Raw genomic sequence first — 22,996 nt, forward strand, 5'->3', positions numbered from 1 at the left:
CGATCAACTCAACCCCGACAATAGTATTGAGATCAACAACTGAAATTACTAATGATATCTTTGGTCTCATGGAAATGTTAATGTTCACAGCTCTATTGCCAAAATCTAATGCAGTTCACAGTTAAAAAGATGGATGACAATCAATTGTCATTATCTCTCTTCCAACCCAAATCCATGAGATATAAATGAGCTAACATTCTCTTAAATTAGAATAAAATCTATTGAAAGTTCTTTCTGCTTAAGCGAAAAGGCTTACATCTTCAACGCCATAGAAATTGCTGAACAAAACTGCAATTTCACCATCTGGTTTAAACTTGAAACTTGGAAATCAAGCTTATGGATTTAAATAGTTTTGAAATATGCGTGTGACTGATGAAATTAGCAATCAAATCATTATGATAAAGGCTTAGACTTTGTTTGGTATTACTTTCTTACTGCTTCTTATAATAATTTTTTAGTATAAAATTTTAATTTTTGTACTAAAAAACTACCGTAAGAATCAGTAAGAAAGCAGACCCAAATGAAGCCTTAGTTTAGGACAGTTTTTTTACTGCTTTCTAAAGCAGCGTTTTAGTACAAAAAATTTTATATTAAAAAGCTGCTTTAGAAACTAATAAGAAAATTGTCCCAAATGAAACCTAAGATTACCTGAATCATGCTAGAACATAACTGAAGAAAGAGTTTCCTCTAATTTCAACTATAGATTTCAATCCATGAAGCAGTACAAAAGAACTCGCTGGAATCATCCAAACAATAAAACTATTGAAACATAAGCCTTCTGCGTATTTAATTGTCTGCAGCTCTAAAAGCATCACCCAAATGAAAGCACAAACTGCTAGTCATGGTCCTCCTACCAACTGCGCCATTGCCCTTCCTCATCATTGTAACAAACTCAGCATAATCTATCTGCCCATCCTGCAAATGATCCAAGAAAACAACATGTTTGGGCCATTTAATAATTAGAAGTATTAGTGACTGAGGTTTTGTTTGTGACGGCTTTTTTACTACTTCTTAAAGTAGCTTTTTAATACAAATTTTTTAATTTTTGTACTAAAAAATTGTTTTAAGAAGCAGTAAAAAAACAGTCTCAAACGAAACCTAAACCTTTATCTCTGTTTTAAGAGAATGATTTGACAAAAAAGAAATATTTTGAGATGTTACTGACATTGTTTTGATCTATCTCTTTGATCATTTCGTCAAGGTGGGCATCAATGAGTCCAAAATCTTTGCATGCTTGTGAGAGCTCATCAATGGTTATATAGCCACTTCCATCTTTGTCAAAGTAGGAGAAAGCAGATACCAGGTTTTCCTCTCTCTCCAACTTGTTCAAGTGCAAAGTAGCAGCAAGAAATTCACCATAATCTATTGTGCCACTGTTGTCTATATCAGCCTGTGATCAGTTAATTTTAATTGATTCATAATTTCAATAATAATCATGAAATAATATGCCATTATTTTGAATGTAATATAGTACAAAAGGTTTTTTTTTTAGGTAAAACATCGGAGTTAAAGAGAATCGTCTTAGATGATTTGGTCACATTAAACGGAGGCCTTCCGATCACCCGGTTAGGAAAGTTGAGGTATTAGATTTGACTTATGTTAAGAAAGATAGAGGTAGACCCAAAAAGATTTGGTTAGAAATATTACAAATGATCTTTCTTGATTAGATTTAAATGAGTGACTTTTAACAGGACATAATGATGAAAAAGAATTCATGTAGCCGATTCCACATAGTGGGGCAAAGGCTTGATGTTGTTGTTGGTAAGACATCAGAGTATATTTACTTACAGCATCCATGAGAGCCTGGATCTCATGTTCTGTCAGTTCAGCGCCAAACCTTCTCAAGCCATCTTTTAGCTCATCAAATGTTATGGTTCCACTGTTATCTGTATCAATCATCTTGAACAATTCTTTTAGTCCACCAATCTCTTCTTCTGACAGGCGTTCTGCTATGACCTGAAAAAAGGAATTAAATAGATAATGTATTATCTGGTGACCTGATTTGCATAAGCAGCTATAACAACACTAGCAAATCACATTAAAGACAACTACTGTAACGATCCACATGAAAAAAAATCTATAGAAAAAAATAAAGTAAAATAGTATTGGTCATGAATCTTTTTTTTCAAGGCATGCACGAATGCATGTAAGCATAAAAATGTCTAAAATGTAAGTTTGATCACTTCTAATACAACAAGTTCACACAATCAAACAACGATCAAATCAGAAACCATTGTGAACTCCACATCTGTCTAACTCCACATAACGGCAGCACTGATATTTGTTAAGTCCATCTAGAGCAAATTACTCCTGCCAATGCAGCGGTGTTATTTTGCATTAGTTGTATCATTGTGGTCATCTTGTCATAATATTCATATTGGTGTTAAGCGGCGAGGTTTCTTTATCTGTTGTCTTCATTCATTGATGTATTTATTTTGCGTTCGAACTAATGTAGCACTGTCAATGAATATTAGCTCTTGTTCTCTGTCCTTTCTCTTGCTCATCTTCTAAGGAGGAACTTGGGTACTCTTCTTGTTTTTTATTTAGTTGTTGTCCTCAAGAAGGAATAGCAAATCCAACCCCATAATGTCGTTGATAGATTTTACGAGGGGCGACTCATTGTTATGCCCTCTTCAAGCGATACTCTAAATTTTGGTTCATTGTGCGAGATGACAAGTTCCTCAATTGAGGGACTAAGGTTGAAATTGATCTCTGCCCGAGAGGGTGGAGTTACATGGTGACGGGATCCCTTAGAGAAATTTCCGAGGTATTGACCATCATGGGCAACAACAAGATGGGCCTTCTTTTTGGGCACTCATTCTTTTTATAATTTATCAATGGCGGATCTTTGGGGAGTATGAAACAAATATCATGTGTTCCTTCTGCAAAACTTTTCTTCTTGAGGCTTTGACCTCTATATCTATTTCACCTCGATTTTCAACATTTGGAGCTTGCCTTAGTCATTCTTTTCCTATCACAATAGATGATAGGTTGTTTGTAGGGGTCATCTTGACCTCTATAAAATTGTCCACTGATGCATCTTCTTCATTAACCCCTTCTCATTGAGAACTTTGAACGACAAAATCTCAGGCTCTTTCTTCAGAGGGGTAGGGGCTTGGAGCTGCTGAGACCACAAAGATTGCTTCAGATTACTAGTAGCTATTCCTCTTTAATTATTTCAAAATTTTAAATTTATTTTTTTATTGGGAATGTCACTTATAGCTCTAGATTATGTGGTTTCATGGGCTGTTCTAACAGTAGTTGTTAAGCTTGCAACTCAGTACTATGCCTCCTTTGCCTTCTAAATAGCTTTCTCTCTAGATGAGAAAGCTTCAACAGCATGCTTTCTAGGTGCAAAAGGCCCAGTTGATAGCATGCTAGTATTGATAGGTATGGCAGAAACCTTATGTCCAATGATAATCCTTTTCATAGCTGGGATGATGTAGGAACATCATAGCTAATATTAAGCTTAAGGACTAGCCTACCTTTCATGCTCTAGATAGTTCTATTTTGCTCTATAAATAGTTAGCTATTGTAAGAGATGGGGATCATTGAAGAATATTAAGTCATTTTAAAGCTTTGAAGCTTTGTTTCTCTTCTTCCCTGAATTGGGGTCGAAATCCTTCTTACAGGTCGAGTCTTCTGACGATCCACTACATCAGTTGGTATCAGAGCCTGGAGCTTGTGAAGATCGATGGACAGCGGAAGAAGGTCGGCTGTCAACGACGATCGAAGCCGCAGAATAAGATTGGCGGTCGACAACGATCGACGCCGAGGAAGGTGGGTTGTCGACGATGCTCGAAGCCAGATCGCCTTCTATCAAGCTCAAGAGAAGGAATCACTCAATTGGGTAGACAGAAACCTTGATCGGATTGACAGAAACCTTCGGGTAATAAGGAAGATGCGAATGTCGTCGGCAACCATACCGATGTATTCTTCTTCTTCTTCGCTCTCCTCGTCCGCTCCACGCAAACGCCATCAGTCCCGCCATTCTCCCACCGTCGTTGATGACTACCCTCCACTCGAACTCCCTCTTCGATGGCGTGATCCGCCGCCGGAGTATCCGCCGCTCGAGCTTCCGCTCCGATGGCACGATCCTCCTCCGTTCCAACGTCCTTTGCTAGATTCACAAATTCCGTATACTTCGCCTCGCAAACGGAACTGCGATCTTGATCCGCTCCAGCTCGATTCCGCTCCAATAGACACATCTCCAGAGGTCAGACCGGCGAGCGCAAGTAGTTGAAGGTCGGAGATGGGAATGCCGTCATGAGGGTTTGGGGCGTATCCCACTTCCGGGTTGGGAGTTTTGGAGGCCGGTGGGTTTGGCTTGGTCGCACACCCTAACGGCTTGCAACCAAGCCAAACCCACAACCAAGCCAAACCCACCGGCCTCCAAAACTCCCAACCCCGACGACCTGCCGCCGCTCCGTCGTCGCCGACAGCAGTCGACCAGGCCCCCGCTGACCAGACTCCCGCACACCCAGCCGCCGATACGCCGACCCAACGCGTGTGTGACTTCGTCCGTCTCTTGCCCGATCGGGCTACCAAGGAAGCGATCCCTTTCGATCCGACGTAGGATTCGTCGATCCATCTCCAATGTGCTCCACCTGAGCCAGTCGACCCGCCTCTCGCATGCCTTAAGTCTAACGTCGCCGCCTGTTCCGACTAAGACGACACCGTAACCACTCCCGATCAGCTTCGTCCACACGTCGTCGGCCGCTCGGTTCTGTTGCCATTGTTGTGTGGAACAGATGAAGGTAGTTATGGCTATGGTGAGAATAATGCCCTCGAGGAATTAGCGGTTGAAGCTGCCAAACGAATTGAACAACAATTGGTGGATCATGGAAATGGGGAGATTGAGTTAAATGACAACTATATTGTTTGTACTGAGGACGTTCTCATTGCAGGTGTGAAAATGACTGGTATAAATTCTAGTGACAAGGCTGATCCAACACAACGCTCCCAAGCTGTTCGACGAAATGCCGCTAAAGGATTCGAACCAAATTTGAAGGGGCTAGAGGAGGTTGTGCAAAAACTTGATACAGTTCCAGCTGAGGTTGTAGTGTTTCAGCAACTTAATTACCTTCATAACTTTGTTCAATCAACATTAGATGCACTTACTTCCGAGAAAGTAAAAGGTGCGACGCTTGTTGTTTCTGGGGATGGCCGATACTTCTCAAAAGATGCTATTCAGATCATCATAAAAATGGCAGCTGCAAATGGAGTCAGACGTATGTGGGTTGGTCTAAATGGGCTGCTCTCCACGCCCGCCGTGTCTTGTGTCATTCGTGAGAGAGTCGGTGCAGATGGATCATTTAAATATGAAGTCATGGCTACAAAAACCAAGATTTATTTTGTGATGGAATATGCCAAAGGAGGTGAGCTTTTCAACAAGATTGCAAAGGGCAGGCTTGAGAAGGATGTTGCAAGAAAATACTTTCAACAGTTAATCAGTGCAGTTGAATTTTGTCACAGCAGAGGTGTTTATCACCGTGATCTAAAATCTGAAAACCCCCTCCTTGATGAAGCTGGTAATCTAAAGCTCTCAGATTTTGGTTTGAGTTCTCTTGTGGAGTCTAAGAGGCAGGATGGTTTACTGCACACTACCTGTGGAACTCCACCTTATATTTCTCCTGAGGTGATTGGGAGGAAAGGTTATGGTGGAGCTAAAGCTGATATTTGGTCATGTGGGGTGATCCTCTATGTACTCTTAGCTGCTTATCTACCTTTCCATGATACAAACTTGATGGAGATGTACAGGAAGATCGAGAAGGCTGAATTTAGATGCCCATATTGGTTTCCTACTAAAGCGTGGAAGTTGTTGTCAAAGATCTTAGTCCCAAATCCAAGTACCAGAATTCCAATTGTTAAAATTATGTCACATTCATGGTTTAGAAAGGGATTTGAAGCTAAGTCAAAAGAAAAGATTCCTACTGCTCTTACCTCAACTTTTAACTCCAATGGTAGCAACAGTCAGGTTGAGCAAAAAGAGGATAGTTTGAAGGCAACAAGCATGAATGCATTTGATATAATCTCTCTTTCTGATGGATTTGATCTTTCTGGTTTATTTGTGGACCTTGACCGCAGAAAAGAAGCACGTTTCACTTCTTGGTTGCCTGCAGCAGCCATTATCTCAAAGCTCGAGGAAGTTGCCAAAAGCCTGAGGTTTAAAGTGTAGAAGAAGGATGTTGTGGATGCTGATGAATTTGGGTACAAGGATCTGGTGGATGGTTCAGTCTCCAAGCACCAGAGAATCCGTTTCTTGTTTGCATATGGTTCCCGGCTGGTATTCCGCCTATCTGGAACTGGCTCAGAAGGTGCCATAATTAGGCTCTACATTGAGCAATATGTGAAGGATTCTTCAAGACTTCGAGGGACTCACAGGAAGCCTCTTCATGTGGTAATTTTAAAATCTGCATTCAAAGTCTTCGATCCAGGAATTTGTTTGTCACCCTACCTCCCTTCTAATAACGTGCCTCGATGGAGTCGAGCTTTTTGACACAAGGGGAGAATGATGTAGGAACATCATAGCTAATATTAAGCTTAAGGACTAGCCTACCTTTCATGCTCTAGATAGTTCTATTTTGCTCTATAAATAGTTAGCTATTGTAAGAGATGGGGATCATTGAAGAATATTAAGTCATTTTAAAGCTTTGAAGCTTTGTTTCTCTTCTTCCCTGGATTGGGATCGAAATCCTTCTTACAGGTCGAGTCTTCCGACGATCCACTACATCATGAGATCTTTGAATAAGAGTATTTCAGATACTGAGATTCTCTTTTGAGAGATCCCCACAATGGTGGCAGCTCCAATAGATCTTGCTCACTGAACGGGCTAGTGTGTATGCCATACAGGTGCTTCAGCAATATAAGGTCTTCCAATATGGCCTCAAATAGTCATACTTGTAACGAGCACTATAGCAGCCTTGATTTTAAATTTTAATTTTATGATACATTTACTACTACTATAGCCTATGCACAACCAAATTGAAAACAAAAACCTTCTGATGAGGACATTAGATTTCGAGACGTGTACCATCGCCGGAGATGCAGATCGACGGCTACGATTCAGGGCCTCTATTTCTGATTTATTTGCATTTTATTTATGCTTGTATTTCTTTTCCTAGTTTGCCCCTGTGGGCATTGAGTCATTCATGTAGCCCTGAGGGCATTCGTGTCATTTTAGTTTTTATTTTATTTTGGCCTACTTATAAGAGACCTCATGCAATGTAAGAGTTTTAGTTTTAATTTTGATGAATGATTGAATGAAAAAACTACTCCACTTGGTGATCTCTTAGTGAGTTTTTTAGATCTCTTTGTGAGTTCTAAAATTTTTCCAAGTTTTCTTTGTGAATTTTCGGGTAGAAGCATTTGAGATGAGTGAATCCCTTGCTCCTCAAATTTTATTCTTCTTTTTGCTGTTTTCTTGAAGTGATTTCCCCTCCCCCCAAAGTCCCTTGTCGCCGGCCCCATAGGGCCAACCAAGCCGCCGGCCCCATAGGGCCAACCAAGCCGCCGGCCCTAGCAGCCTCCCACCACCGGCCGGCCATTGATTCCCCTCCCTCCTCTAACCCCAGCCACCCCTTAGCCGCCGGCCACCCTCCTTGGGAATTCGAATTTGAAATTTCAAATCCTCACTAGAGATATAAATGACCTTCATAAAATAGCTACTTGATTTTAGACAATCTTTTAATTGAATTTCAATTCAAATTTATTCCAATTGATTGCCCTCATATTTAGAAACTTTCCCCACATAAAAAAAATCTGAAATTTCAAATCATATTTTTTTTTAATAAAATATGTCATTAATTTTGTGGGCCCCCTTTAATTAAAACTCAAGCCCCTCTCTCCTATTCATGTGGCTGGCCCCTTAATGGGCCCCTCTCTCTCTCTCCAAATTACATTAATAGCTCCACTAAATCAGCCCCAAACTTCTCCCCATTGCCGCTCCTCTCTCCCTCTTAGGATTGATTTGAATTTTAAATTAAATCCTCCCCCAAACTTCCAAAATCTGAATTTATTTCAGAATTCCTGCACTTACCTCTTGGCCTCTCATCCTAGTCGAACCCCCTCAAGACCTAAAGCCGGCCCAACCCTCTCCCCCTCCAAGCCGCCACCTCCCCTTCCCTTTCTCCCTATTGGTGCTCTTTCAATTTCCGGCAAGGATGCATGGCGGATCCTGAAATCGATCACGGATTCGTACTCGACGCCCACGGAGTCATCCACATCGTTCGATCACCATTCTTCGACGTTGGGTTTGGTTTTGACGACACCGTTGAAGATTACTTGAACCGAATCCTCCCCCATCTCCTGGACATCCTCGACGATCAATTCTTGGACTACGAGTAGACCATCAACAGCCATCCACCCGTTTCTCCAACTCCCGCTTCTTTCCCGGCAACGAGTCCTCTCAGCATCACTTGTGTAATAGTGGTATCTCTAAGTGTGCTTACGATCCTCTTCCGCTAACCTCCACCTTCAAGAGTGAGTAAAGGACTTCGAGGTGAATGGTCTATATTTTAAACGTGAGGCTTTGTTATAGTTGGCTATTTGCATTATCTAACTTCTTGGTTGTTAATTTTGCAAGTTCTCGTAATATCAATTGTGGCCTATTGCTATTGCTTTATCTTTCATGCTATTTTCTAAAACCTTTACTTGAGTAAAACTAGTTTTTATGGGTAGTATGTAATGTTCATAACCTCTATTAATCTCTTAAATTGCAATTTTTGTATCCGCATTTAGTATCACATCACCTTCTCGAGTAGAGTCACTAGAAATCTGTAAGTTCTTAAAATTTATGTCTTGGCTCTCATGAGAGAATTTTGGGTATTTCACGTCAAATTTTCATAAAATAATTTTATTTAAAATAAGATAATATCCATATATTTTGCCCTAATTTTGCGAGGACTTTATGACATGGTTTTCGATTTTCCATAAGTATAAGCCCCTATGGTTTTCTACCCTGTTGACAAGAGAAAACTTTCGATTAAAGGATTATCATTAGAAGATAAGTGCTTAGCATATCATTACAGCAAGTTGATTTAAAACTGACAAATGCATTGCATCAACTCAAAGCAAATAATTGGTGAAATGGTGATGAACCCGATTAAAATCCTATGATTATGTCATTTCAAATCATCATGAACTTTTATCGGCTTAGTTAGCAAAGTTAGTCAACCCAGCCAAACTGACTTGCTTTGTCCAAAGGGACCTTCTAAAATTGAGGTTGATATTTGCCTAGATAAATATATGTCGCCCTTCGCTAATAGAGAGCTTTATGCATTATAAAGTGCATCTCATAATTCTCAACTCAATGATTTTTAAGCCCTTTGAGAAATTCCAAACTCTGGTCGTGACCTTAACTTATGGTATCATTTTATGACAAAATCAATTGACTAAAAGGCCTCAGCCATAATCATTTACTTGTGGGGACATTTGATAACAAACATCAATTAGAGGAAAAGTGTCTCATTCTTAGTCACATGGGATCTTTTGAGAGCGAGCATAATCATATGCTTGACAAGAAATTGACTCTTAATGAGCTTAGGTTAATCTTAAATTTGTCACCCCCAACAAATTATTTTGGATGATAAATAATGGTTGCTTTAAGTTTGGGGGTAGATTTCACTTAAATGTTTTTGCATTATTTTTTTTAAAGATTTTTATAGTGTTATCTAAATATGACCTCGAAATAATTTGCATTTGGATTTGGGGATATTTTAATGGTAACATCCCCTTTGGTTGAGGTCTCGATCAACAAGGTCATGATAAGGGGTTTTGAATGTTTTCATTTTGTTATTCCCAACCTAGTAAACTTTGCCAATTTGTTTGTAAAGGATTGGATCATATTTCATCCACTATATGTGTGTGCGCATGTGTGTTTTGAAAGAAAATATTATCTCTTTATGTCTCAAAATAACATTTGAGGGATTAGCATCATAGTATTTATCGTTTCAGATCCCCATGAAAGTAATTGTTGTATAAATCAATAAAATGCTTTAGTCCACCTAGGCACAAATCTCAATGATTGAAACTCTGCAAAAATAAAATCAGAGAATAACTTACACGTAGTGCCAACTTCTTAAGCTTATTCATTGCAGAAAAATGCTTCAGGCGTGAAACAACAGCAGAATCCAATGGCCGATCAGGTGCTACTGTATCATCAACAATCCATGGGTGACCTGGCATATGACATAGCTATAATGAGACTAAAAAATCAACGCACCATATTTCACTGAAGAAATATAGAATCAAACTCATTGACATAATTATCTAAGTCAGGCGGAAACACTAAAACACAAATGCTCATTCAGATACTCACAAAGAACTTGGTGAGCTGTAAACCTTAGTTTTGGATCTCGATTCAGCATGTTTTTTATCAATTCTTTAGCACTATCGGATATGCTGGGCCATGGTTCAGATTCAAAATCCAACGGCCCTTCTAAAATCTGTTTGAAGATCCCCGCTTCCGTTTCTGAGGTTAAAACGAGATTCAACTAAGGCTACGTTTGAGATGACTTTCTTACTACTTCTTAAAGCAACTTTATAGTAAAAAAGTTTATTTTTTATACTAAAAAACTGTTTTAAGAAGCAGTAAGAAAGCCGTCCCAAACAAAGCTAAAAATGCCAATAAGGTGCTAAATGAAATGCGAGAAAAACATATAACTTGTGATGCTATTCGACATCAATCAACAAAGAGTAAAAAGATTTAATAGAACCTGCCCAAAATGGTGGAACCCCACTTAACAAAATATACAAAATCACTCCAACACTCCATACATCTGCTTCTGGACCATAATTTTTAAGTAGTACTTCAGGGGCAACATAGTAAGGACTCCCCACTAAATCAGAAAACATTTCACCTGCGGATGAAGGCGGAGTAAATAAATAATTTGCAAGAACTTCTATTTTGAAAAACAAGACAGCTAAGATAAATACAGTTAAGAATCTCAAGGTTATAATAGCATTGTTTTACAAGTCAAGAAGCTTTGGTAAAATTGTAGGGGCAGACCCGAGGCATGAGGCTTTTCACTAATGCAAGATCTAGAGATAAATTAATGTATGAGATCTTCCATTCATTGCAAAGAGACTGATTCAATGATTCCAGTAAGTGACCTCCAGATTACAATGAAGGCGATGTAAAAATTACTCCATGGCCACCAAAAGCAAGGCCTTTGCAAAGATAAGAAAATTGTTTTTTATTTCATCTTGAGATTTGTGCTCCATCTCTCACTAAGACATAAAAGTTTAGCTCTTTGAATAAATATAAAACAAATCAAAATCAAGTTATGATTATGATTAGCTTTATCCTGGCTATTTGGGTTTGCTTTATGAATTCTTCTCCATTCAAATTCTTGAGTTCTACATGAGGTGATAACTTTATCTTAGTCAAGTCTTTCTGTACATCTCTATTACCTTCTGTCTTCCTCTTTTACTTCCTATTCCTTTCGCATTATCTCTAAATTCTGAAATGCTTCGTTGTGGCTTGCAAACTGTTTCTGTGAATATTCTAATGCATTTAATGAGAAAAATAAAATGTCTAGGTATCTATTCTACTTTCAGCTTCAAAAATAAGTTTCAAACATAAATGCCATGACCAAGAAACAAATTAATTAGCCTCAATTAAAATGAACGAACCACACAGGTGATAAATTTATCTCTTAATAGATGCACAACTGCAAAAAGCTAGTATTAGCCTCGAACTTGAAGAAGATGAGCACATTTCCGATGTCATCAAGCCAATAAATTTTCATACTGGTTACAATAACTCCGCTTTCTTGGAGCATAATGTAACCAAACCAGAATTTTTCTATACATAACGGCAAATTCTTCACATTTAGCCCCAGAAACATCTTTCAAACGAATTAGAATATGCAGAAAACCATGGGAACACAAGGATTGAAATGCGTTATTACCACAATTGTTCATATTGTTAAAATGACATTGAACTACTAAAGCAAATTTCCATAATGATAAAAGCTTGAACAGACATTTTTAGTTGATGTTTATGGAGCTTGAAAACTTGTTTAGATGAATGATTGTCACAATAAAGTTTTAAAATGCTGAAAATCAGCTCAATAGCCCTTCTCCTATAAGAAGAGATTTGGGTAAAAGTTTCAAAGATATGAACAAAAAGATTGAACGGAGATAGAATTGGGGGTGGGATTGCATGGTTTTGATAGCTCTCAGTTCTAGTAGGGCAGTTACTGCACAATAAAATAAAAATGTAGAATTGACTTTTCTAATTGAATGCACCAACCAAAACATGAGATAGCTTAAATACTCGAACCCTTCAAAAAGGTATCTCAAAAATCTAAAGCACATATGAGAAACATGACCGTAATTGCTCTCACCCTTAAAGAGGAAGAGTCTGAGATTTAGATCTCAAAAACCAAAAGCACATATGTGCACCAAGACCATAAATACTCTCATCCTTCAAGAGGAGATTTAAGTCTGAATCTCAAAAACCCAAAGCACATATGTGCACCATGATCATGCCAGACGGAAGGTACGGAAGAGAGAAAATAGTTGAAGTGACAAGATGTGCAGAACCATAAGACCACAATAATGGATATGTGTTGATACCAAAATGATTAATTGATATATTTTAATAATTTAAAGTGACATTGTATTATTCAAGCTTAGGTCCATAATACTAAGAGCTGGAACAGTTGTTAGTTGATGTTTAAGGAACTTAAAATCATGTTTAGTTGCATGATTATACTATAACTAAATTTCAAACAACTGAAAATTGGCTCCATAACCCTTCTCCTCTAAGAATTGATTATGGTTTCAATCTCAAAGATATGAACAAAAATACGAGTGCACGCACCTCCACACATACACAATTAGGGGTGTAGGCTTGGGATTTTGATATCTCAGTTCTAGGAAGGCAATAATTGCGCATTAAAAAGCAAATGTAAGTTGAATATTATAAATAATTGAATTGACTTTTATAACTAACAGCACCAACATAAAAAAGAGATGGCCAAGATACTCTTAACTTCATGAAGAGATTGGGTTTGAATCCAAAGACCAAAAGCACACATGCGCATCATGGGTATCCACACAGAGAGAGGGCAAGGTTGGAAGAAAAGTTCGAAGTGTTTAATCCATTGTATGCAACTACCCTAACTAAAAAAGCAATACAATAATTGAAATAGTGTGCTTAACAAAGAATTGAGAAGATCAACAAGCTAGGCCAAAACATATGAAGTACAAACATGTTTCTCAATTATTAGTTCCATAAATTGTCACTATAACGAAAACCCTAGAGTCCTAGATGATAACTAACATATGTGTCCACTAAATAATGCTTGTTAAGAGCATATGATGAGTAAGAGCCACATGTGTTGGGTATGAGGAGTAAACACCACAATGATGAAACAAGCAAGAAAATAAAACAACAACATCAAGCCTTTATCCCACTACGTGGGGTCGGCTACATGAATCCTTTTCTCCATTGTGTCCTATTAAAAGTCAAATTCTCATTTAAATTTAATAAAGAAAGGTCATTCCTAATATTTACTAACCAAGTCTTTTTAGGTCTGCCTCTACCTTTCTTAACATAGGTAAAATCTAATACATCTAATTTCCTAATTGGGTCATCGGAAAGCCGCCATTTTATGTGAACAAACCATCTAAGGCGACTCTCTCTAATCTTATCTTCTATTTGAGCTACTCCAACCTTTTCACGTATATGCTCATTTCGTATCCTATCTCTAAGGGTAAAGCCACTCATCCACTTGAGCATTCTCATCTCTGCCACACTTAACTTAGTATTATGCTTCTCTTTTAATGACCAACATTCGGCATCATAAAGCATTGCAGGCCTCACCACCATCTTATAGAATTTTTCCTTAAGTTTGAGGGGTACTTTTCTATCACATAACAAGCCTGATGCTTTCCTCCACTTCAACCATCCAACTTGAATTCTGTTGATAATATCACCATCTATTTCACCATCACTATGAACAATAGATCCAAAATATCTAAAACGTGTACTCTTATTAATGACTTGATCACCCAAAGTTACAATCCCCTCACTAGGTCTATTACTACTAAAATTACATTCCATATATTCTGTTTTAGATTTACTCAAGCGAAAACCTTTAGACTCTAAGGTTGACCTCCATAATTCAAGTTTACCTTCAACTCCCTCTCTAGTCTTATGAATGAGAAGAATATCATCAGCAAAAAGCATACATCAAGGTACATCCTCTTGCAAATGTCTAGTGAGAATATCCATGACTAAAGAAAAAAAATAAAAGCAGCGAAAAAATAAAGGACACAAGAATTTAACGTGGAAAAACTCAAAATAGGGAAAAAAATCACAAAGCCACACCACACCAAGAAATCCACTATGAAAATTGAGAAAAAAAATATAGATCTCTCTTCTCTCTCAATCTCTCCTTGTTTCTCTTCTCGCACGCACCATTTTCAATATCTAACCTAACAAAATACAAGAGAAAGCCAAGTAAAATAACTCCAAGGACCCTTTAGAAAAATGAGAAACAAAACCGTCCAGTACGTCTCGCATCGTTGCGGCACTTGAACCTCTGTCTTAATCCACTGCAGTGTCGCATCTATGTCATTGTGGCGCTCTGCTCTATGTCCTTCAGCGCTGGGGCGCTAGGAAACACAACGTCGGGGCACTTGAGTACATAGTGCCGAGGCGCTCAGGTACACATTGCCAGGCCTTTTACAGAAAAAAAATTATGTGGTGCCCAACGATAACGAGAAACTTGAGGTCCAAGGCAACAGAAATTCTCGATTGATCAACACAATCAGATTCCACACATAACATCATCTCCCACTTAGAAACTGATGGCAATCAATCCTTCTCCCGATCTATACCATCAGTCATAGTACCTGTAGTATGGCTCACCCCTGCTCTCATCCTCCATGAAGACCAACTGAAGCTATCTGATTGCTTCAGTTTATCAACTGTCGCCATCTTCTTCAACAAGTTTGTAGGATTCTCAGTTGTGTGCATCTTCTCCAAAGATAACTGACCATCTTCTAGAAGCGACCTGATGAAATGATATCGAAGTTGGATGTGCTTTGTCCTGGCAGGAATGCAGTATTCTTGGCTAAATGTATAGCACTTATGTTTTCATTATGCAGCTTTCCATTCCTTTGCCCTTACCAAGTTTTGTCAAGAAATTTTGCAACCAAATCATCTTCTTGCTAGTCTCAGTGATGGCAATGTACTCCGCTTCTCTGGTTGAGAGCACAACAATCTTCTGTAACTTGGAAACCCAATTGACTGCAGTCTTTCCTAAAATGAAGATATGACCTATTGTGCTTCTCCTACCAACAAGATCTCTAGCAAGATCAGAATCTTCATAACATGTAGATTAATATCTGCACCACTAAAGCAAAGAGCTTTGTCAACTGATCCTCTCAAGTACCTAAGAATCCACTTAACCGCCTCCCAATGAAGTTTGTCTGGGTTACTCATAAATCATTAAATCTGCTGACTACTCTCACTGTTTTTCTATATCAGATCTTGTGCATATCATAACATACATCAAACTTCTAACTGCTGAAGCATATAGAGTCTTCATCTAATCTTTCTCTGCTTCTGATTTAAGAGATTGTTCCTTGGATAGTTGAAAGTGATTACCCAAGGGAGTGCAAACTGGCTTTACCCCACTCATGTTGAATATCTAAAGCACCTTTTCAACATACTCATCCTAAGACAACTTCAATATACTTGTACTTCTATCTTTACTGATTCTCATACCAAAAATTTTCTTTGTTGGACCAGATCTTTCATTTCAAACTCCTTTGATAAATGTTCATTTGGATATTTTATCTTCTCCATATTTGAACCTGTAATCAGCAAGTTATCCACATACAAAAGCAAAATAATATAACAATTATAAAAATATTTGAAAAAATAACAATGATCTGCCTGGCACTTCGTGTACCTATTATCAGACATAAAGCTATCAAATCTCCTGTACCACTGTCTTAGTGTTTGCTTCAGTCTGTGTAAACTTCTTCTAAGTTTACACACCAAATCTTCATTACCTGTGACCACATATCCCTGAGGTTGAATCATATATAACTCTTCATCAAAGTCACCATGAATAAATAATGTCTTTACATCCATTTGCTCTAGTTGTAAATCCTCAACTGCTACCATGCTTAGTACAACTCTGATTATACTCATCTTCACCACTTGAGAGAAAATTTCAGTGAAATTCACTCCTTTCTTATGCTGAAAACCTTTAACTACAAGCCTGACCTTGTAGTGCTTGCTACCATTAGGTTCTTTTTTCAGCCTATAAACTCATTTGTTTTGCAGTGCTCTCTTGCCACTTAGTAGCTCTGTCAACTCCCAAGTCTAATCCAACTCAAGTGAATGCATTTCATCATCCATTACTTGCTCTCACTTCTTTAAATCATCAACTTGAATGACTTCATCATAGCACTCTAGTTCACCACTATCTATTAGTAATATATAGTACAATGAAGGAGGATACCTTTGTACTGGCCTTGAAATTCTGCTACATCTTATTTCAGTAGTAAGAGTCTGAGGTACTCTCTATATTTCATCAGCTTTATCTTCTTGATCATCATCATCCTCAATTTCAATATATTTGGAAGAATCTTCAAGAGTCTCATTTCTAACCTTGTATATTTCATATTCATTGAATTTAACATCCCTGCTCCTGATGAATTTATCATTCTGATAATCCCAGAATTTGTAGCCAAATTCATCTGAGCCATATGCAATAAATGTACACTTGATAGATTTTAGATCGAGCTTACTCCTAGATCCTACATTAACATGAATATAGGATGAATAACTAAAAACTTTAAGGTGGGATATACTAACCTCATTTCCATTCCAGACTTCCTCAGGTAACTCCTCATTCCGAGGAACTGAAGGTCCACAATTGATTAGATAAACTGCAATATTCACTGTCTCTACCAAGCTCTGTTTGGGTAGACTAGCATGTAATCTTATGCTCCTGGCATGCTCAATGATAGTTTTATTCATTCGCTCTGCAACACCATTCTGTTATGGTGTTATTGGAACAGTAAACTCATGTCTGATCCCATTCAAAGCACAATACTCCTTAAACTTCTTGTCACGATGCTCACCACCATTATCTAATATGAGACACTTGAGCTTCAGACCTGTCAAAGCTCAACCATGGTCTTCCACTTCTTAAAAATAATAAACACATCTGGCTTGTATTTTAAGTACACCCATACCTTCCTACTGTGATCATCAATAAATGTGACAAAATATAGAGATCCTCTTATAAAAGTAACTGGGGCAGGACCCCATACATCAGTATGCACTAACTTCAATTTCTTTGACTTGACCTTTGAACCATTATTTGAAAAACTCACCCAATATTGCTTGTCATATATGCAGTCTTCACAAAAATCTAAATACATAGATTTTAAACCATGAAGCTTTCCTCTAGTAAGAAGTGAATGCATATCTTACTTATATGACCAAGCCTTCAATGTCAAAGATCTCCATCAACATCTAAATTTGCTACTCCAATAAAATTTTCTCTTCCATTAATAACATATAAGGTGCCTTTAATGCTGCCACGAGTTATAACCATAGCCCCTTTTGTCGCCTTCCATGTATCTTCTATGAATGATGTCACATGGCCTGAGTTTGCTAGCCAACTCACAGAAAGTAAACTCATCTTCAAACAAGGAACGTGCTTAACATTCTTGAATCTTCAAATGAACCCATCCGGCATTCTAATATCAATATCTCCCTATCCAACAATATTGCAGGATTTGTCGTCCCCAAGATACATTTTACCATAATCACTTTGAGTATAATTCTTGAATGCCTCCTTATTAAGACTTGCATGAAAAGAAGTACCTGAATCTATCACCCAATTTTCAAAATTATCCAGAGATAAAATCAAAGAATTTGACTGAAATTCTTCTGCAGATACATTTGCAGAATTATTTTATCTTGACCTCTACCACTACCCTTCCTTGAAACTATACAATCCTTCTTCAAGTGACCCTTCTTTCCATAGCTCAACCACAAAACTTTTTCTCTACCTGAAATAAACTTTCCTCTCTTGTAAGGAGATATCTTTATGCTAGGATTTCTCTAAAACCCTTCCTTTTACTTTAATATTTAGAGCATAATTTGAAGATTCACCATTCGCCCTCCTGTGAACCTCTTCATTAAGCACTAACCCAGAATGTACTCAAAGTTCAGCTTTGAACTTCCCGAAGAGTTACTCACAGCAGTAACAAGCCCATTCTAGCTTTCTGGCAATGAAGATGACAACATCAATGTTCTCACCTCATTATCAAAACTGATGTCAACTAAACACAATTAACTCATCACAGTGTTCAGATTATTCAGGTGTTTATCCATTGAAGTGTTGTCCAATATCTTCATACTGAATAACTTCTACAGCAGGAACATCTTGTTTGAGGTCAATGACTTCTCATACATCTTAGTCAGTGTGGTCATGAGATCGACAATAATCTTTTCATTTATAATATTGAATACAACATATGAGGAAAGTGAAAGTCGTATCAAACTTAGTGCAGCTCGATCAATAACCTCCCATTCATCCATAGTCATAGAATTCGGCTTCTTGGTGATTCCTTCCAACGGAAAATTCAACTTTTTTTGATATAACAAATTTTCAATTTGCATTCTCTAGCATCCTCTAGAATGTGAAGTTCGAATTATTAAACTTTTCAACTTTGTACCTTGCTTCATCCGCCATTACCCCCTTTCGAACTAAATAACCTTGCTCTGATACCATTCGTCGGGATGAGGAGTAAACATCACAATGACAAAACAAGCAAGAAAGTAAAAGCAGCAAAAAAATAAAGGACAATGATTTAACGTTAAAAATTTAAAATAGGAAAAAAATCACATAGCCACACCACACTAAGAAATCCACTATAAAAATTGGGAGAAATAAGTGCATATCTCACTTCTCTCTCACTCTCTCCTTGTTTCTCTTCTCACATGCACCATTCTCAATATCTAACCTAACAAAGTACAAGAGAAAGCCAAGTAAAATAATCATAAGGGACGCAATCCTTTAGAAAAACAAGAAAGAAAACCGTTCAATCTGTCTCGCAGCGATGCGGCACCAGTTTAAAGTGTTGTGGCGCTTGATCCTCTATCTTGACCCACTGTGGTGTTGTGTCTATGTTGTTGTTGCACTCTGCTCCCTGTCATTCAGTGATGGGGTGCCGGGAACACAACGCCGGGGCGTTGTATGGAAAAAAAAAATCCTAGACAACTTGAGGTACAAGGCAACAGAACAACCCGATTGATCAACACAATCAAATTCCACACATAACACCATAGTTCTAAAATGGAGTTCAAGGCTTATATCTGGCCTCCTAATCCCTTTGCTTAAATGTGCTTTATCTATCCATCTATTCTTACTCAAACCATGCAAATCAATTCCGTCAAATCCAGTTGAATTAAGTTTTGATCTAACAGAATCTATAACTTTACTAGAAATAGCCTTACTTCAATGTAACTCTACTCTAGTTTGAACTTACTTGAAACAAGATTAATAAAAGCTGCATTGGAAAAATCTATTTGAAGAAGTTTTATAAAGCAATTTGAACATTCAAGCATAAATCATCCAAGATTTAGAAATATGATATTGTCTAAGCCTATAACTATATCTATTTCATCAGCGGTGGAGCTAGAAATTTTTTTAGTGGGAGCACAAATTAAAATTTTCAAATATTTACTTAATTTTTTTTATTCATGTTTGAGGCCACAATCTATTTCGATATAAAAATAAGAGTTATAAGAGGATGAATAAAAGAATAAATGTGATTAACTATTTTTTTAATAAAAAAATATTAATAATATAAAAATAATATATATATATATATATACCACAGGCCCCCCTTAGCTCGGGAATATCTAAATAGATATAACAGGAAAAATCTAATATCTAACTCAAATTAGAGTGCAAAAATCGGATTTCTCGAAAGTTAGGAATCATCATTAGCTTGTCCTTTAAGGATCAACTTAAAAAGTTTGTTAAACTTTATAAATTCACCAAGTTCCGTTGCATGGCAAGTCGACAATTTATTAATTCAACTTTAAAGAAACCTGATAATTTCAACTGGGAAGCAGGCAACTACAAGCTGCCAAACCACAAAACAAAAGGGGGCCAATGCAATCCAATGATCTAAATCGAACCTAATAATCAACAGAAGCAAACCTGGCTTGTAGAACGCTGAGAGACCAAAATCCGTAGCTTTGAGCGGCGCATCCTCATCGGTGCTAGAAAACAAGAAGTTTTCCGGCTTGAGATCCCGATGCATCACACCAAGGGAGTGACAAGCCTCCACAACGCCAGCCATAGTCTTGATGAGCTGCACCGCTTTCCTCTCGCTGTAATGCCCCTTCTGTATGATCCTATCAAACAACTCCCCGCCTCCGCACAACTCCATCACCAAATGTACAAAGAGCGTGTCTTCATAGGTACCTTTGATCCTTACTACATGGGGATGCTCGGATAAATGGTGCATGATCTGGATCTCGCGCCAAACGTCTTCATAGTCTTCTCTGCAAAGGAGTTTCCGCTTAGGAATGGACTTGCAGGCGTACTTTTTGCCGTCGGATTTGTCGACGCAGAGGAATGTGGTGCCGAACTGCCCCTGGCCCAGCTTCCGGCCAACCTTGTAGTGGTCGCGGATATTGGAGGTCTTGTAGGGGAGAACTGAGGCAGATTTGGAAGAGGAAGGAGGGTGATAGGACGAAGACTGCTTCATTAGGATCTAAATATTGGTTTTTGAGGCTTAATGATGGTGGATTTTGAATAATTAGAGGGAATAAGGTTTCCGAGAAGATTAGGTAGGGAAATGGGTTTAAAGTTTAGGGGATTAGGTCTTCATGTTGGCTATGAAGATGGTTTTGGTTGATTTCGATCAGAAGAGAGATCTCAAGAGAAAGAGTAGACCATGAGAAGGGGAAATGAATGTATTTTTTCGATGGAGGTGAAGATGTGTGTGTGTGTGTGTGAGAGAGAGAGAGTCACGAAGATGACGGGAGTGAGAAGCAGAGGTCCTCCATTTCGGAGCTGTTGGACTGTAGCTTGTAAGGAAGTCGGGAGGTAATTCCAGGTGAGGCTCAAATTTAATGGTTCTATCGGGATGGAATTGTATGCTGCTTAAAATTACTGAAATATAAAAAAATAATAATTATATAATTGATATATCATCAAAAAATTATTTTGACCAGGCACGAATCTCAAAGCAAAAATCAAATTGAAAATTTCAAAATTTAAATTCGGGATCATCTGAACTCCAATTTCGTCAAACTTATAGTCAAACTGAACGTTTCAGAAATACGAACCCAACGACACCAAATTCGACCCAATCCAAGCTCAAATTGGTTCAAATCGAAGGCCTGAAGCACATTCAATAGGTTTAAACCATAATTTGGATTATCAAACAGTTTTCAAACATGACATGCTTATAGTCAAATCTAGCGGCTCGACGAAAAGAATCCAACGAGCCCAAGATCGTCAAATTATGATATCATTATGACATTCTAATGCCCAACAAATGGTCCACAATCAAGGGATTCAATATCACATGTCCATTCAAATCACTAACAATTTACCCATGATCTTTCTCCTACTTACTGGTCATGTCACTATCATAAAACTATAAATAGACCCCTCATTTCTCATAGAAAGGGGCCCAAAGAGGGGGAAGAAGGAAGCCCAAGCAAGAAGATAAGAGATTGAAGCAAGGAAGAGACTCCTCGACCAACGTCGGACTTTCACCCAGCAGATGACCGACACCAGAGTTCTGTCCGATCACCAACTGACGTCGGAATTAAGCATGGAAGTAAGAAGAGAAGGAAGAAAATTAAGAGAAGAAAGAAAGCTCTCTTATCATCAGACTCTTCTTTGACCACCGCCAAACTTCCACCCGTCACACCGGAGTTTTGTTTGAATGACATCTGATGCCGGACTTCTACCTAGCCATCGACTAACGTCGGACTTCTACTCGACTCCAAACTTCTGCTCGTCGCCAGACCTCTACCCAACGCTGGACTTCTACTCGACGTCGGATTTTTGCTCGACGTCGGACTTCTATTCGACGTCGGACTTCTACCCGTCGTCGGACTTCTACCCGTCGTCAGACTTTCATCGGACTTCTATCTGACTCCAGACTTCTATCTATTAACAGACTTCTAACAAACGCCAGACTTGCACCCATCTCCGGATTCCTATTTAACATCTTACTTTCATCTGTCATCAAAATTCTGTCGGACTTCTACCAGTCGTCGGATTTCTGCCCGTCACTGAATATTCATCAGACTTCTATCTAATGTTGGACTTCTATCTATCACTGAATTTTTATCTAACATCGTCCTTCCAACCTCCGTCGTCCGACAACAGTCTTTATGACCTCAATCGCCCGCCAACTACAGTCTTTTCAATTTACGTTACCCGCCGACTACATTCCTTCTGACTTATGTCGCCCACCGACTACGACCCTTCCGACCAAGCAAACATGTCAACAATGATACTTCTAATTTCCACCATGTAACATACTCTATATGATGTATATTTGTTACATAAAGACAAGGCCTTCCTTCCAATGAAGGGCATCATTTGTAATCAACTGCAAATACTAGTAGATTCACTCAAACTAGGCTAGGCCACGTGGTTTTTCTGACTTTTTAGGGATTTTCACATAAAAATCTTGGTGTCTCTTATGAATACTGCACTCTCGCTCTTTCATCTAATTATGTGCTGGATCTTCATACAATGTTAAGACGTTAAACTTTATTCTTCTCTACCGCCATGAATATTCCAAGGTGTAGTGTCACAATAATAATATGAATTTATAGTTAAAAATTTTAAAAAAAAGTACATATAGATAATATTTTTAATAATTTTAAATATAAAAAATAATTTTTAATTCTGATTCACATTTGATATAAATTTAAATGATGATATTTGATTGATATTCTTAGGAATTA

General features: G+C 38.1%; 2 protein-coding genes across 3 annotated transcripts; one reads left to right on the forward strand and one right to left on the reverse strand.

The window, feature by feature from the left end:
- Positions 1–666: 666 nt before the first annotated feature.
- LOC110104805 (calcium-dependent protein kinase 24-like) lies at positions 667–21,120 on the reverse strand. 2 transcript variants are annotated; one of them, XM_020834065.2, is made up of 7 exons: positions 20,217–21,118; positions 10,716–10,859; positions 10,319–10,471; positions 10,063–10,178; positions 1,789–1,956; positions 1,166–1,390; positions 667–915 (listed from the first exon to the last, which is right to left on the reverse strand). In XM_020834065.2, the coding sequence occupies exons 1-7, from the start codon at positions 20,767–20,769 to the stop codon at positions 787–789; spliced, it is 1,488 nt and encodes a 495-aa protein (XP_020689724.1). In that variant the 5' UTR covers positions 20,770–21,118; the 3' UTR covers positions 667–786. The 2 variants fall into 2 exon arrangements, with proteins under 2 accessions (XP_020689724.1, XP_020689725.1); XM_020834066.2 differs by lacking the exon at positions 10,716–10,859 and having other exon boundaries at positions 20,217–21,120.
- On the forward strand, positions 4,455–6,659 carry LOC110104808 (CBL-interacting protein kinase 18-like). Its single transcript, XM_020834070.2, has one exon. The coding sequence runs from the start codon at positions 4,916–4,918 to the stop codon at positions 6,176–6,178; it is 1,263 nt and encodes a 420-aa protein (XP_020689729.2). The 5' UTR covers positions 4,455–4,915; the 3' UTR covers positions 6,179–6,659.
- Positions 21,121–22,996: the final 1,876 nt, after the last annotated feature.

This window comes from Dendrobium catenatum, unplaced genomic scaffold (genome assembly GCF_001605985.2).
Source record: "Dendrobium catenatum unplaced genomic scaffold, ASM160598v2 fragScaff_scaffold_231, whole genome shotgun sequence".
Classification (NCBI taxonomy): Eukaryota; Viridiplantae; Streptophyta; class Magnoliopsida; order Asparagales; family Orchidaceae; genus Dendrobium; species Dendrobium catenatum.